The sequence below is a fragment of the Lepisosteus platostomus genome, chromosome 12 (assembly GCF_059453375.1).
Source record: "Lepisosteus platostomus isolate fLepPlt1 chromosome 12, fLepPlt1.hap1, whole genome shotgun sequence".
NCBI lineage: Eukaryota > Metazoa > Chordata > Actinopteri > Semionotiformes > Lepisosteidae > Lepisosteus > Lepisosteus platostomus.
The window spans coordinates 32,192,539-32,209,154 of record NC_142622.1 but is presented as its reverse complement, the minus strand read 5'-3'; the positions used below and the strand labels follow the sequence as shown (position 1 = coordinate 32,209,154).

Sequence of the window (16,616 nt, the reverse complement as noted above, 5' to 3'; positions counted from 1 at the left end):
TTGAAATTCAAATGTGCAGTAATGTGTTCTGCTTTCATTGGTTTATGTGTGTTCTAATGTGTTGTTAATTTATCAAAGTATTTTTTTAACTAGATCATACTTTGTGTAAATACCAACAACCAAAATGTCAAATTCACCAGGCATTCTTTATTCATACTTTTCACCTGAATAACACACAATGATGATTGGTTGTCTTAATTTAATTTTAGCACCTTCACTCCTCATTTTTAAATAAATTGGATAAACTATTTTGTGATGAAAACATTTTAGGACACTTGCAGCAGTTGTTTTTACATTATTTGTACATTTATATTTAAATTTTATTTTATTAATTTTATTTCCAGTATTTACCGCATACTGTATGTGTGATTATCTGACTGCCAGTTATCACTTATGTTTACAACTGGATACTCATGTTTTAAAATGTGATAAATTATGTGAAGCCCCAGGTATCATTATCATTATACACACATACTGTACAAATTTCGGTATACAGTACTTCTATACGGATATTGTTTGAAAAATGATGTTTTGAAAATGAACTGAAAGTAGTTAATTAAAAAATAATAGTATTAAATGTAAGAGACTCTATTGCACTGTAGTCTTTGTATCTACAGTATAGTATCTAAGGAAATTGCTGTATTATCAGTATATAATGCTGTGGTTTCCATATTCTTGTCTTCAGAGCGTGGTTGGAATTTCTTCCAGGACAGATCAGTTTCAACCCTTCGGCAACTGGAAGGCTGGGATTGCTGGCAGTCGATTGTGTGTGAGTGTGAGTATGGGAGTGCATGTATTAGTGACTGTGTGTTAAATTCTGTTCTGTAGATTATTGAATTCAGGAGTTTTTTTTTAGTTTGCATTGCATAACTTTACAGTTGCAATTTTTTGGTAGTGGCCTCAATGAGTCACTTACTCTACAAACCATCAAATAACAACTGCATGAAAAAGAAAACATATTAAAGGAATTTTCTAAGGGTTCATTTTCTTCATTTTCTTTGGGTTTTACACAACTGCTGTATTTGGCACCATATGTAGAATGTGCCACTCAGAGCTGCTCTTGTTGCTGCTTTAACCTTCACACTGTACCATGTTTGTATAGAGGATACAAGGTGATGTCTGTATCCTGAAGATGCCATTGTGATTTCCACATTAAGTCAGCTACAGATTTCAGGAAGGATAAGATATATCAAATTAGATGTATTGGACAAGGTAGATAGTCACATATGAGCCTGTCATGTGGTTTGGATCAATGCATACACGTAAAATGACAGTAATAACCTGCTAGCACTAAAAACCTCTTCTCTCTTGACCTTCAAATGTGAAAACTAATTCTGCAGGCTTGATCACATAAAGATTTAGAGAACGCAAAGTCCTGAGCTGATTAAAATTGCACTGTGAAAAAGAGATTTTATTTCTTAAAATATGTTTATGGATTTACAGGTTTTGATACTGTATAATGCTTTTAATTACTTTTTACTTTTTTGTATTTCTATTAGTTATTACTTATTTAACATAGTAATATCTCATTTCCTAAATGTTTCATGTTTTATAAGACATTTCAAAAGATCAATAATTACAAACAACTACAAAAAAGTATGAAATAGCAGTGGTTTATTTACAATATATACAGTACATGTATGTACATGCATCCTGGCTATTTTTAACTTTTTTTCTAGCAATTGCCCTAATCTCTGTTACAAAGGGAATAGAGGTTTTTTTATTCTTAAACACTGCCAGAAGGAAATGAAAAGTGCAATTTCAAAAATCTACAGCTGAGGGATGCATTTCTATAAATGTTTCAATGGGCGTTACAGCTGGTTCTAGCAGCACTGCAATCAGGGGAAATGGGGCTAATTTAGCAGGTCACCATTCAGGGAACATATCTATAAGTCATTCCATGTACTGATAATCTTGCACAGTTTCTGTAAAGATCAGGATTCATTTTACGTTTCTTTTTCTTGTTAGTAAATTGCATTGTTGTAGGCATTTGGCCATTTGTATTCATTAGAAAACATTTATTTTCCTAAGAAAAAAGTCATTTGGTTAGCTGGGTTTTCATACAATGAGTGTAGCTCTAAAAAGACCAGGATATTGACGTTAAATCATACTTTTATTATATATCAGTATTCTAAATGGATTAGGGTAACTGAGAGTAAAAAACTAGTATTGAAGTAGATAAGAAATCTGTCCTTTTGATCAGCTTCTTTAAAAGATTGTCAAAAGTTAATCTCTGATAAACAATATATAAAATAAGGTCTATTTGTTTTTACCTTTAAACCAAGAAAATAAGAATACATTAACGCTGAAATTAAAGAAAATGAGGAGCAGGATATATCTACAGTATATATAAGGCTAGTAATCTGTGTACAGTACCTATGCATGTTTATGCACAGGATCTACATGAAAATACAATTTAATTTAGGCAATTTCACATTTTTAGTTATCTATGAGAAAAATAAAATGAAAATAATTTATCACTGCAGTGGTAATACCCACATATTTGTTAAACCAAATGTGATAGTATCATAAAAGTAATGATAATTTGTCAATCCTTTCAAGACAAATAGAGTAGTCTATTTCTGAACCAGGAGCACACCTCTGAATGAATGGGAAAACAGCAAGTACTTTGTAATGTGCTGTTACAATTTGTATTTTGCATTTGGCATTGTTTTCTTGTCAAAGGCCTTGTGTGACTTACTTTATGTTGTTTTTATGATATGTTATGGACTTTTTGTGTTATTGATTGTATGCTGTCGTTTAGTACAATGCTGGATTTCAGTAAATGATCATTCCATTTGATGGTTAAGCCTCAAAGAGAGACTGGAAAAGTAGACAAACATAGACATGCAATCGTCTCAAATAATTCTAAACTGCTACCGTGGAGAAATAAAGGCTGAAATACTGACTAAGCCAATATCTTCTACATTTTATAGTGCAGCAACAGGGAACATATCAACTTAACTTGTACTGTAGATAATAAAGTTAACACTCTGCATTTCAAATAAGTGCTGACCTCTGTAAAGATGATAATTTGTGTGAAAAACAAACAAAAGTGAAAATGTAAATGTGCTGAGACAGCTTAGCAAATGACAGTATGAAGGAGAAGTTAGAGGAAAATACTTCCAGTAGAAGGGATTCCGAATGCACTAGGCAGGTGCAGATGTCCAGAGAAACCTGGGTGGAAGATGTTGATTATAAAGGCATAAGGAGAGACCTCTCGTACTTTGCAAGGTAATGAACAGCAAAAGGCTTAGAGAATTTCAGTGCACCCTCAGGTGTGCTACTGTACCTCCAGTGCTTCAATAAAGATAATTGTTTCCAAACTGACCCTTCTGGAAAGTTTGCTTTCCAAAGTTGAAAGACCCATAAGTCATGACAGAGAAGTTATAAGTTGTATCAGGGCCCTTGTGTTGAGCAATGCCCAAAACCATGTTTCCACAATGCTTCTGATGCTAACATCTTACTAACATCATGTTGATGCTATTCTTTCACTTTTGGAAAGCATGCAGCATTTTCTCCATGCCTTTTGTAGAAATCCAAGCCACCGATCCTTTCATACTTTATACTGGCACAGCATGGTGTTGCCCTGAGCAATACTGTATATGAGGCTGCTACTTCACACAGAAAACAATGCCAGTTAACAGACAGCTCCACTTGAAGATTAAGAATTTAAAGTTTTGTTAAAAATATGGAGAGACTATTTAACATTCAAAACCTACCAGTCTCTGTTGTTTCAGACCTAAACATGTATCAATACCCCTGTAGCGGCAAGGCTTATTAGTAATACCAGAATTAAGTTTGCTGCTCCCTTACCTTAATTCCTGTATTATGAATAAGCCTTGCTGCTACACCCCTTATATTAAATTATTAAATTAATTAAAGTATACTATCTTTGTTAGTTTCTGTTGCCTTACCTGATTTTCAGCTGTAAATTTGTTATTTAGAATGGAACCTTAAAATCACTGTAAATTCATTAAATAAATTCAAAATCTTATCTTGAAGCTTCTGAGATGATAATGTTACCATGCCTACCATTATATGTATTGTATCATTTCTATCTCATGGTTACAGTTTTCATGGAGGTATCCTGGCATGCTTTTATCACTCTGCTGGTTTTTATATAAAAACATATCACATGTATAAACATGATTGTGCAGATACATGTATTTGGTTTCCTATGCATTAATATACTATGAATATTTTGTTAGGATAGCAGAATGAGAGCATTTATGAGGAACAGGGTAAGAGACACTGATATTACTTGTGAGCAGCAATTTATTTAGCTTAATTCAAGCTTCTTAGTAGATTCAGGTGCATAAAAGCAATAAGTGATCACTATTAATGCTAGAATCACATCATATTACCAACAACTTTGTCTCTTATGTGGTTGAATTCCTAAATAACATTTTTTACAACATCACACTCAAGTCTTGGAAGATTTTTAATTTTTCAGGAGGAGGGAAACCTTTTTAAAATAAGGCAATACTGTAAACAGTATTTGTTTCTACATGTATAAAATATTCATAAAATATATTAGAATTGTAGAATTGAATCTCAGAGAATTAGACTCTATATATCAACAGCACCATGGCAACACATTCTAAATTGAAGGGGTACTTAAAAATATACTACATTTCTATGCCAAGTATTTGAAATCAATAATGATTTGATTTTCACATTTTTTTGCTTCAAGTACATGCCATCCCATATATAATATTAACCCCAGGCATGTACTAATAATAATTTGCCAGAACCATACATGAGATTTATTTTCGTAAATGAGCCGAACATAAATATTATGTGAAGTTTAATTTTATTGTCTTTTAATATAACACTTCAACATAACACAGTGTTTTTCCATTCTTCTGATTGACATGCTTACTAGTACAATAAATATTCTTCTTTAAAGTTGCTTTGGCAGAGACATAAAGGGATTGTTTTGTTATTTTCTTAATCAGATTACTGTTATTAAATGAAAAACTAATTAAAGATTGAACATCATAACTACTTTGCATTGTAATGATAAATCCAAAAGTAGATGAAAAACCTCAAAGACATACAATTGTGTCAACTGCAATAGTTTAATAGCAATTTTCTTAAAGAATTGTGGCGAAATCCTCATCAGTAAGGCTGACAGGTAAAGACTCACTGACATTTAAAACAGATACGAGGCTGCTAAATGTCAACACTTTGCTACAGTGACAGCCCTAGAATTTTTTCAGCCTCTAAAGTCATTACTAGTTAGCCTCTAAAACAACAGCACTTTGAAGCACACCTTTATCTCACTAACCCTTAACCCCACATTTTAATATGAGTATGCATTGACTAGTAAGAGCCTTTTGAATCTATATGAAGGTTACTGGTGCAGGTTCATATATTTTGGGAATTAAAAGGTTTTATGTCAGTTTTTTTTAAGGAGCTTTGCAGAACAAAGTAATAAAATCAATTAAGTTGAAAAAAAATAAGGTGACCCTGTCATCTGGACAATTTCAGATAGCATATTGGCAGGTAAAATGTAATCCCTGACAGAGATTCCTGTCAAAGATTGAAGACCGGATTTTGGCAGTTGCCCAAACCAAAGATCTTTAAGCATTTTTTAATGATTATACTACAGTATCAAAGGTCCTCTAAAACTTCTTGTGTATCTCTTTTCATGGGCAGCTGTGAAAGAAAACTAAGGATTTTTGCTACCATTATATACAGTATATGCTGTAAATTACATATTCTACAATACTGCAAGTAGTTATGTGGCTCTCAGCATATTATATAAAAAGATAATGAAACTCGTAAAACATTTTAGTAGGTGAAAATAGCAAAGCTGCTGTGTACTAGTCTTTATTTTAATTCAAAACAGATTATTTAAAATATGGTGTGAAAAGGTATGTCCAGTGGTGATGATCTGCTTTTAATAAACTAAAATGTTTTTTACTGGGGAAAGTTATTGGATAGATGGTTCTCCAGAAGACAGTTTCTCTTTTTTTGCTTACTTTGAAGAAACATTAAATCCTGTCAGTTGCCACTGTGAGTAAAACAGGGGTCCTTATGTGATGACAGATGGATTGTTTATGTAACAGGATAACAATGACTGTAAAAAAGGACAAAGACTTAAAACCTTATTTTGCAACATAAATTACATAATTGAATTTCTTTGATCCTTATTAATTCCAATGTCCTTAAAAATGTCAAAGTCTGAAAAGAGCTTAAACTGTAAGTGAATGTGAAGAAGCAGGAGGTACTGATTTCCTGCTGCATGGGGAATGTCATACTTTATTGTACCCTATAGAAATTGAACAATGCAGATACTGTACAAGAGACTGAAGGTATGAACATCACCTATTTGTCACAGTATTGTAAATATGGCTAAAGACAGAAGCCTCTGTGCATCAAGTCTAAGTTAATTTTAAAGAAATGCTCTCTTTGTAGATATTCTCTAAAACGAAAGAAATTGTACATCTGACATTTTGAAATATGAGAGTGTTTTGTGTTAAGGTCAACAAAATTTAGGGTCAAAAGAAAACAGGGTCTGTCTAAATTGTATATTTTTCACCTTCCTTTGTGAAAGTCAAAATTAACCTATATTATACGATTTGCTGCAGTTGTGTGCTCTGTATGATGCATAATCCTGTGTTTGGAGACAAGATGTGTCTGGCATATCTTTCTACACTTTTACTGACTGCACATACTTGCTCCAGCTTCTCAATAGCCTCTATAATGTAGCTCTGCTGTGTGTGAGGTTTACATACAGTATAAAGTACACCCTTTGGTTTCATAGTATAAGATTTATACTGAAATGTGGTTACATTCGTGTTTCAGTGTCACTCCTGCCAATAGTACAAGACCTGTATTGTAGATGTTCTATGGTTCTGAAAAACCATAGAAACTAGAAGTACTCTAGTTCTTAATCAAATCTATGTTTATTTTAATACAATCTAATTCATTTCAGGGTCAATCACTTCTTGTGGCAGAGATGTGATATAAATATTGACTTTTTAATCTGTTATATTGCCAGAAAAAATTTATATTTACAATTATAATTTTCATACATTTTGTATGATATAGAAAATTGGAAGATTTAGCCAAAATGAAAAAGTAAAGGGAATCTTTTTTTGATTTGTTCGTTTTTTTTTTCCGGTTAGCTTATCTCAGAAATTGTAAAATGCGTTTATTTTTTTCTAAGGTGTCCTATACTGTATCTGCATGCCTTGTCTTCAGGTACTGATATCTGGCATCATCAGATTTGTCTCTCCTCTGCTGGTACATGTAAAATAATGCCCCATTTGTTTGCACCTGCATGTATTGAGGTAATTTGACACAGGTTCATTAACTAACCTTAAAAAAGTAAGTTATATATCAGTTTTACTTTCCTATCAGTTAATTTTCATTACTTTAAAAAATTCCATTATTTAATGACTATTCACATGTACTGTATGTGCTTTGGATATTCTTTGTTGTATACTGTTTTTGTTTCTGCTGATATTTTTTTGTTTAAAATTAGAAATTACCAACCAGAATTGCTATTAGATTGAGTTTAGAAATCAGAGGTCAGGAAATCCAGAGGGATTTCCAAAACAGTAAAACATCACAGTGCAATGCAGATATACATACCTGTGTTATTAAAAATTGTTAACCTTTAGAACGCATTTAAGAAGGTACTGTTTACCTAATTATTTAGCAGAGAGAACAGTAATAGTCATTATCTTTCAGTAGTTCTGCAGCATCCAATATTTGCAATTATAATTTTGCTCAACTTAGACTATGAACAAACTGTCTTTATTGACAGAAAAATACTATGAATCAAAAAACATTTAAATGAATAAATAAGATAATTTTACTCAAAGGATTTAGAAGGTACTATAGTTCTTGACTCATAACTCTCAATGTGGTTGCAAAAGTTAGTTAACAGTTCTATTAAAGTGCCGTTAGCTGAAGTTACTCTAAGTGCCATTCCTCCGCTGGGAGTGGTATATCCTACCAACCACCATCACAGGACACTGTTGAATGTCTTTGAAATACATCATTAACTGTTTTGGCTAAAGTGTACTGTAAATACAGTGATATCAGAATATTGCAATGCTTTTCTGGCCAGGCTCCTCACTCATATGGTGACACATTGAAATAATGTTTTAACTTGTATGGCAATTGCTATACCAGTGATATATTTGTAAACTTAAGATATCCTTAACTTAAATCCTAAGCACTTAAAGTGATATTTGATATACTGTATAAGTGCGGCTTCACATAATGCATAATATGTAATTGAACATATGTTTTTCTCAGTTAATTTACTGAAGGTATTGTGTTACAAAATAAGGTCAACCAACCACAGAAATCAGTCAGAAATCAAACAGTCAGATATTAGGCACAAGAGAAAATAAGTGAAAGAAATAGGAAGTATTATTTAGAATATAGAATTGAGGACCTTATTTCATTTTTTTCATTATTGCAAATAGCATCAGTCATGGCATTTTAGGATTTAATGTGGCAAGTGTACACTCAGCTGTATTTTAAATCAACCAACACAGCGCTCCATCTATGAACTCAAATGATTAAGAAATATTCCGTTTTATTAAACTCCCAGTGAATGTTAAAAGAATGTTGTTTTGAACCTCTTTTGGATTGCAGAACTCTCTCATTATTCTGTTTAACTGAGGTAATATACTGTACAGTGCAACAAACCTAACAATGTAGGTGCAACTGCCCATTAGCTGAAACTAAATTATAAAATGGTCTGTGCATAGAAAAAGACAAACAGCATTTAAGAGACAGATCTAGGTAAAATTCCATCAGTTTAATAGTCTAGTGCAGCTGTAGCAATGACATGGTTGTCCATAATTAGAGGCTTTATAAATGCAACTGAGTATCAGAACCAATAGCATTAGTTGTACTTGTAATGCCTCTCACTATACTGTATATAAAAATATGCCTATTCTATAAAAAGCACAGCATAGCACATAACTATGAGGAGGCATACATAGCAAATTGTGGAATTTTATCTATGGGTTTCCATGGAAAAAGGAGACATTGAAACATGCATCTTTAAACAAAAGAAGCATCCACATCTTAAAACAGAAACAATGTTAATTGTTATCGGAACAAGTAAAGGTTTATTCCATGTTGAAAAGAAAAGAGACAGAACATTTTGGCTGTGGAGCCTTCTTCAGGTGTGAGGGAGAGAGGAAAACCGGCAGCTGATAGAGCCCGGGAGAACAAAAGCCTACTTAAATTGTTATTGTACCTACAGTATATACAAATTTGATTAATCTGGATCCCTCTAGAAATTTTGCCTTGGGCCACATGTTACAAAGATAATTATGAAAACCCATCTGTTATGAATAAAAAAATCAAGTGGTTTTGAAATGTATAGTTGCAGTTAGTAAAGTTAGCACAAGTTGTTTGTAATGTTTTTGCTAAAATGACCCTAGCCTATTTTTCCTTATAAATGTGATTTCTGTTAATGTCTTTTGCACATTACAGCTCACATTTGCACATTACTTGGTCTCTTAAACAGACTTGTCATTTAAGTAATTTAATTTGGCTTTAGCTTGAATTTAGCTAAATTGAATTTAGCTTCAATTGAATTTACGGCAGTTGTGTGTGGCTACATCTATGCAAAAAGGGTTATGTTTTTTAAGCAAGTGATGGCATTTTAAAAAAGCATAATTTCTAAGACAGTTGCAGTATCATACAGTAGGTAAAATTGTTTTTCACAAACAGTACACAGTACTGGCAGTGTTTATTAGCTTCTCAAAGCTGTGGTAGATTTTCTATTAAGGGAAAAATATAATTAAATAATTATTAAAACTAGATCATTAATTTAATTAAATATGAAATAGATAATGTGGGATAACAAAGTAACTATAGTTGCCACATTTGTGACCTGCACTGGTGGGATCTGTTTTTAAATTAGGACAAATTCAATGACGAGAAAGCTTAGTTTAAAGCTACTGTGCATTTTTGCAAAGCTATTAATATTTTTTTCTAATCATAGTGTCATAATCGTTAATACTGACAAATGTTGAGATTTTAAAATCCTATTTATATGCACTGGCATGTCAAAGAAACTGTGCATATCTGTTGACTACTGCCTTGCTACGCATCAAGGGATTAGATATTTTAGTCATTGTGAATCATCTCTCTGATGCATTTTGATCTTTTAACTTATTCAAGAGTTTTCTTTTATTGTAATTTCACATATCACAGTTGAGGATATCAGTAGAATTTGACTTTATTCAACTCACAGTGTAGAATAAAACTAAAAGCTGTCTGGTGAGGGGGGAAGCAAATAACCGAGTCTCTTACAGAGTAGCACAATAAATCTGTGAAGGAACTGTTTTGATCAAATCAGTGTATTGCTGTACCATCTTGTTTTGTAGTTCTACTTTGTATAATTTTAATCTGAAATTTGTGACAAATTTAGTTCAAATTAATCTGAACATATTGGTTACCTTTTAGTTTTGCCAACACACCTTCATTATTGGAATTAGTATGGCACATATTCTCAAATTTGTCTTAGTCACTACACTTGTTTTCTGAGGCAGTCTCAATAATCAAGGCTCTGTCTCTTTGTGCAGAGAAGAAAGATCATTAGGATTACGATATGTCAAAAGAAGTTTACTTCAAGGGGCTGTGTAGAACAGCAGGTTAATTGGATTTTCATTTTGTTTCTTTTTACAGATGGACCCAATTCAAAAAGCAGTAATAAATCACACGTTTGGAGTTCCTCTGCCTCCAAAAAGAAAACACATCATTTCATGCAATGTTTGCCAACTAAGGTTTAATTCTGAGGTGAGTGAGGGGACTCTTAGTGACATCTTTTCTGGCTGGCTGTGATAAGTGCAGATGTAAAAACATTAAATAAAAATCTGTTAAGAATCCAGTAAGAATGGTGTTTGGAGCAACTCATTTTGGTGGAAGCAGGTAACTTAATCGATCCAAACAATTTTATTGATTTGTTTCCCCATCAAACTCATACAGAAGCATAAAAACAATTTCCAGAACAACTGTGTTGTTCACAAATATTTATAGCTACAGTCTTTTTAGATATGGCAAGCAGTAGGCAGAAATATAATTTTGATAATTATCTTCTTTTATACCTTAGCAGATGCATGTCTAAATTATTTTATACTTTGAAATGATAGCTTTGACTGCCGCTTGCTTTTATAATGCTTTTTGATTATAAAAGATATGCACATAATTCTGTTTGAATATTTTTCACTTGCAATTAGAACATCATTGCATTTTGAAGCCCATCGATGATCTTGCTTGTTTGTATTTTTGGTCTTCTTGAAATTTATTTCTTTATCTTCAAAAATTTCAATATAAGTTTTGCATTCAAATACTTATAATATACAGTATATTCCACTTTTTGCTTTTGTTGATTCTAGTCAGTGTTGATTATGCGATAAGTTTAAACAAATACTCAGAAATGATAGGTTATCCGATAGGTTACTGATAGGTTAGAATGATCTTTTGGTAACCTATTGTTTTAGACATGTATTGTTGATACAGTAGTTTGACATATATTTCCTAACAAAGTTTAGCACCTCATCAGATACTGTATACTGTACTGAATGTACAGATATGAGAGAAAAACAAAGCTAAAAGCATCTTTTCATTTTGCACAAACGTTCAGTTGAACATTTGGAGTAAATATTGCATATAGAATTACAGATAACTAAATTTTATATGGAAGTGGTACCCCACAGTCAGTAAGTATCTTGTATATCTTAAAAATCTGTATTGTAATATATTTGTATCTTAATTGGATGAAAATAAAGGTCAATGAGGACTGAACAGAAAAGTGTATACTTAAGATTGCAAATGCTGTCATTTTGAAACAGGTAAATATATATTTAGATTAATGTGCAGGGACCTATGTCAGTATATTAGCTGCAATGGAACAAGTACAGGATAATTCCATGCTAAAAAAAAGAAAGAAGGATCAACAGTCAAAACATTTACTTTCTCCTTTTCACTATGGAAATAATGTCTACTTTTTCCTTATTAAAGTTAATTACCCCCTCACAGTCAATTTTTTCCAATAATAACTTTTACTCAGTCAGTGTACTGTGTTTTGAGCTTGATGAAAACCAAGAATCTGCACAGATTTATAAACCAAATAATATAAAATTCCACTATTAATGGTATTTAATTACTTCAGGCACCTTCTGGTTCTTTAAAGTCTTCAACTTAAATTTGGTGATTCTTTTTTTGGCACTACCCATTTAAATTTCAGATGTATTTGTATATGTATTTCAAACAGCATGCAAATGTAATTAGATGGCATCCTACTGAAATAAAACTTTGCTTCCGGTATCCTAAAAAGAGATGGGTGTAGTGTCATTTTTGTACCTTTGTTCAGTACTTTGCTTTTTTAAAATATTTTGCCACGACGCATACTTTAAAAGAGATGCTGGATGATATTTTTTTTATTTGGTAGAAGAACTACTTTTAACCTGAAATAACAATCTGTTAGCCATTACCCAAGGACAGTTTTATTAGATTATTAGTTAGTAATTTGTTCTTAGCATGAAAAGTAGTGTCAGCACAGTTAAATGTGAAAAGGACGACTAGAATTGTTTTTATAAGGCAAAGGCTGTCATGAGTGCATACAGGAAAATAATTAGATACATTTTCTGGAAATTGTTTTCAAGCAACCTTGCTTACAGACACTTTTGGTTGGCTAACCGTATCTTCATTTCTGTGAGTGACTGTTTACTGACATATTTAGTAGCCAGTTGTACAGTATACAGTTTAATGTGGTAACATGTCATGAAGAAATGCAACTGAACGCTTAATGATGAAGTCTGCCATACAAAAAAAATATATGTATGGTAATATTGTTTGATTGTACATTCTGTCTTTGTTTGTTGCATTCAGTATAAAAAATGCATTATTTTTAAAATGGCAAGTTGTAAATTTCACATTGCTTTGAGTTGCAAAAACTAAAACTGCTTTTGCTTTTTATTCTTTATGAGCAAAAAGTCACATACAGCATATTTAAACATTATGTTCTGTGTCTATCAAGTAAGTGTTTGATTGGGTGGCTTTCAGTGCCTGTATGTGTGGAGTTTATATGTTTTCATGTGTTTGTGTGGGTTTTCTACTGGTGTTCTAGTACTCTCCTACCTCCCATAGATATGCTAGCTGTATCTTTTAAATTGTCTATTCTAAATTGTCTGGGCTGGGCTTTTTACCTCATTATGAGCCCATGAGAGAAGAATCTTTTGTATTTACTCCATTTGCAAACTTCTGGTTATGGGGCTACACACACACACACTTGCAGAACATTTGTTGAGACATAAGACTTTCATTCTGTTTAATTTGCACCAATGATTATGACTTAGATTAATTTGCATGCAATATAAATTTATTATCTACTAAAATTCTATAGAAAATTATCTAATACAATCTAGATGCACAACAGCCTTCCTACTAATTTACAGTGTGTTAAAACAGTATGTATAGCAAGGGTTTTCTGGACACAGAGGTCTGGAATTCAGCAGAATTTGTGTATCTCTAAGAATTGTCCACAGGTTTAGAGTTTGGAGAAAGAATGCATTAGTCCAGATAAGACTTAATTAGACCACTTTAACCCTTCCTCTATGTAAACAGCCTATAAATTAAGGATAACATCTGCTGAATTCTGGACCCCATTTACCAAAACAGACACTATAAATATGTATTTCATTTAAAATTTAATAGCAGATTGTTTGGGTTATAATAAGGGCTTTTTGTGAGCACTTTGTGGACAGATAGAAGCATAGATCCACAAGAACACTTTAGATGAAAGGTTTAAAATGTCATAATACCATTACATTACTTGGTAATAGATAGCAGTTATCCAGAGAGGCTCATTTAAATAATATATTGTAAACTTTGCCTCAGAACACATTATTAGAAAGAATGTAAGGTATAAAACAGATGAGACCTAGGAGATTATATCCACTAGGCTTTCACCAAGGTGGTTTATATAATGTTGAACTTCCTGATGTCCTTGGGTCTTACCTTAAAATGTACTTGGTTAAACAGACATTCCTTTAGCATTTTGTTATGTATATTGATGTATTTCTTCCGATTCTTTTGTTTAGATTTTAAGTTGTTTTATTGTACAGAGCTTTGAGGTAATGTTTATGAAAGGGGTTCTATAACGTTTTTCATTATTGTTTGCTTTTGAAACTGTAGCAACGTAAACTATAAAATTGCTACTTTTTAATGATATATTTTTGTACATTATCAGCTTTTATGAACATTTCAAGTAAAATCTTTTACAATGTGTTTCCTTTTTATTACTAAAATCATAGTATTTTGCTGTATTTTTTGCTTGCATAAAGTATTCGTTGCAAAAATAATGCATTGCTTTACAAAATACTTTTTGTAACAGAATCCCTACACTGGTTTCATAGCTTTTAAGAAGGAAAATGTTATGAAATCTAATTTAAGTAAACAAACACCAATTTTTGTAGCCATTCTTTCTTTCCAAAAGGAAATTGAAAAATAAATTGTGGAGAAAAGAATGCATTCAGTTCTTCTAGCTCCTGATTACTAGCCCATGTTAAACCAACACAATTATGTAATAATTTTCCTTCATTCGTCTCAAAAAGGCATGCTTAGAAAATGGCTATTTAAACTGTTTCAGACTGGATGTGCTATTCATTCTCGGTGCAGCATCTTTTCTCTGCATCACAGATCTTGTCATGATAATCAAAATTCATCTCAGCCATCAATCACTCTGTTGTACAGTTGAGTAGAGGTTCTATTCTGTTCATCAATCCCATCAGCACACAGAATGATGTCTGGAGACCAGGGAGACCTTTTCAATTCCAGTAGAGGCACAAGAAAATAAACTTAATTTTCATCATGAATAGTTTATCATTGGAGTTTGGTAATAAAATTAATTTGAATACATATACTTACTCCAGTGTAGGTTCTTAAATGTTTTATATCAGACTTAGAAATTTCTCATTACTTGGCGCATCATGAGAGTAATGAGACTTGAAGCCAGTGGCCCCACTGATGTAGAAATGCTGTGTTAAATTGCTAGTTGATATATTAGTGACTTGCAGAGAAATATGAAATCATACCTTAATCAAGTTTTAAGTTTCTATTTGAGTTCTGATTTGTTGCCTGAATGCATTATTTAACTGATCTCCCCCCCCCACACACGCACAATTAGCATAATCACAGTCAACTAGTACGTCAACAGTCAAGATGTCTCTCCACTCAGTTTTCGTTAGTTATTTCACTCTCTTTGTGCATACAGTATATTTTTAGAGATTTGTTTTTACTGAATTCTAGGAAAGAGTGCAGCTTCTTGAATATGAATAAGTGTGCAGGATGTTACATTCATCAACAATGCAGAACATGTTCGATTATTATTTGTTTGATAATTTTAACATTCCTGGGGATCTTATAATTTCTGAAGCATTCAATTACCATTTATAATAAAACATTTTTCTCTTGATATATTCTTAATTATACATTAGCATTTCATATAACATGAATGAAGGCACAGCAATATAAAGACTGTTTATACATTTAAAATGTAATCTTTTTGTCTTTGACCAATTTGACAATTTGACTTAATTGACACTGGTACAGTTTGCATGTGATATTATGTATACCTGAAACGGTAAAGCACATGACTATTTTGGGGAAATTGAGAATATTAATGAGAATACGATTTTTTTATGTTAAAAAAATTTCATGGTGAAAACACAAGAAAACAAGATCTTTTTAGACATGGAATCCCATATTTGACATAAAAGTGTAAATAACATTGTAATATGACAGCTCGCGTGGGAAGTGATCTCTGTAGTATGATGTCTCTGCTATAGGTAATTGGCTTTCATAATTTCATTTCATACCTCTGGGTGAAGTATGTACTTATTGTATTTCATTCACAAATTAATGGAATCAATTAATAGATATTTGTTTATATTGCAATTTTCCTCCTTAAATAACATGATATTTAAAAGACTGTTTTGGTATATGCAGTAAAAACAATTTTAAACAAATACACATAACAGATTTAAATTCACAGGTCATTACACCAGTCTAATACATGGATACAGTAGCAAAAGCAGCATGAGAACTCTACAGGTCTATAATTTCCATATCAGTCCCTGTTCAGGGCCACTTTTCATGTGACTGAATTAACATGTCTCCAACAGTATTTAAACATATGTGGAAACTCTCTCAGTGAGCTCAGATTAATAAGACCTGAAAAATAATCTGTGCTTTTTAACCTAAAAATAAAATCTCAACAAAGGTGTACCGTATTTGTTCTGATTTATTTTATTTATTTATTTTGGGGGGGGGGGGGTATTTCCTGTGTTGTGTATAATTCCATGTGGAATACAGAAACTAATATAGATATTAGTAGAATGTTAGATGGTTGCTTCTTAACATCGTTAAGGTACCCACTAAGGAAAATTATTTTATTGGTCAGCTCTTTAAATAAAGATAGAATAAAGGGTTTATTTGTTATAGAGTCACTATTGTAATCTGATAACATTTAATGGCTAAATTTCAAAATACAGTATTCCACATTTGGGAAAATGTGGTCAAATGCTTTAATGGAGTTTGTAACCAAAGTTCGGGAGGGATGACAA

General features: G+C 32.2%; 1 protein-coding gene across 8 annotated transcripts in view; it reads left to right on the top strand.

The window, feature by feature from the left end:
* Positions 1 to 16,616, top strand: part of znf385d (zinc finger protein 385D) — a 288,683-nt gene that overhangs the window by 237,462 nt on the left and 34,605 nt on the right. For 4 of the 8 annotated variants that reach the window (XM_088601646.1, XM_088601647.1, XM_088601653.1 and 1 more), the window contains 2 exons: positions 686 to 775; positions 10,678 to 10,788. In XM_088601646.1, coding sequence (XP_088457772.1) covers positions 686 to 775; positions 10,678 to 10,788 — 201 coding nt within the window. The remainder of the gene's footprint in view (positions 1 to 685; positions 776 to 10,677; positions 10,789 to 16,616) is intronic. The other 4 variants (XM_088601648.1, XM_088601649.1, XM_088601651.1 and 1 more) reach the window with 4 other exon arrangements.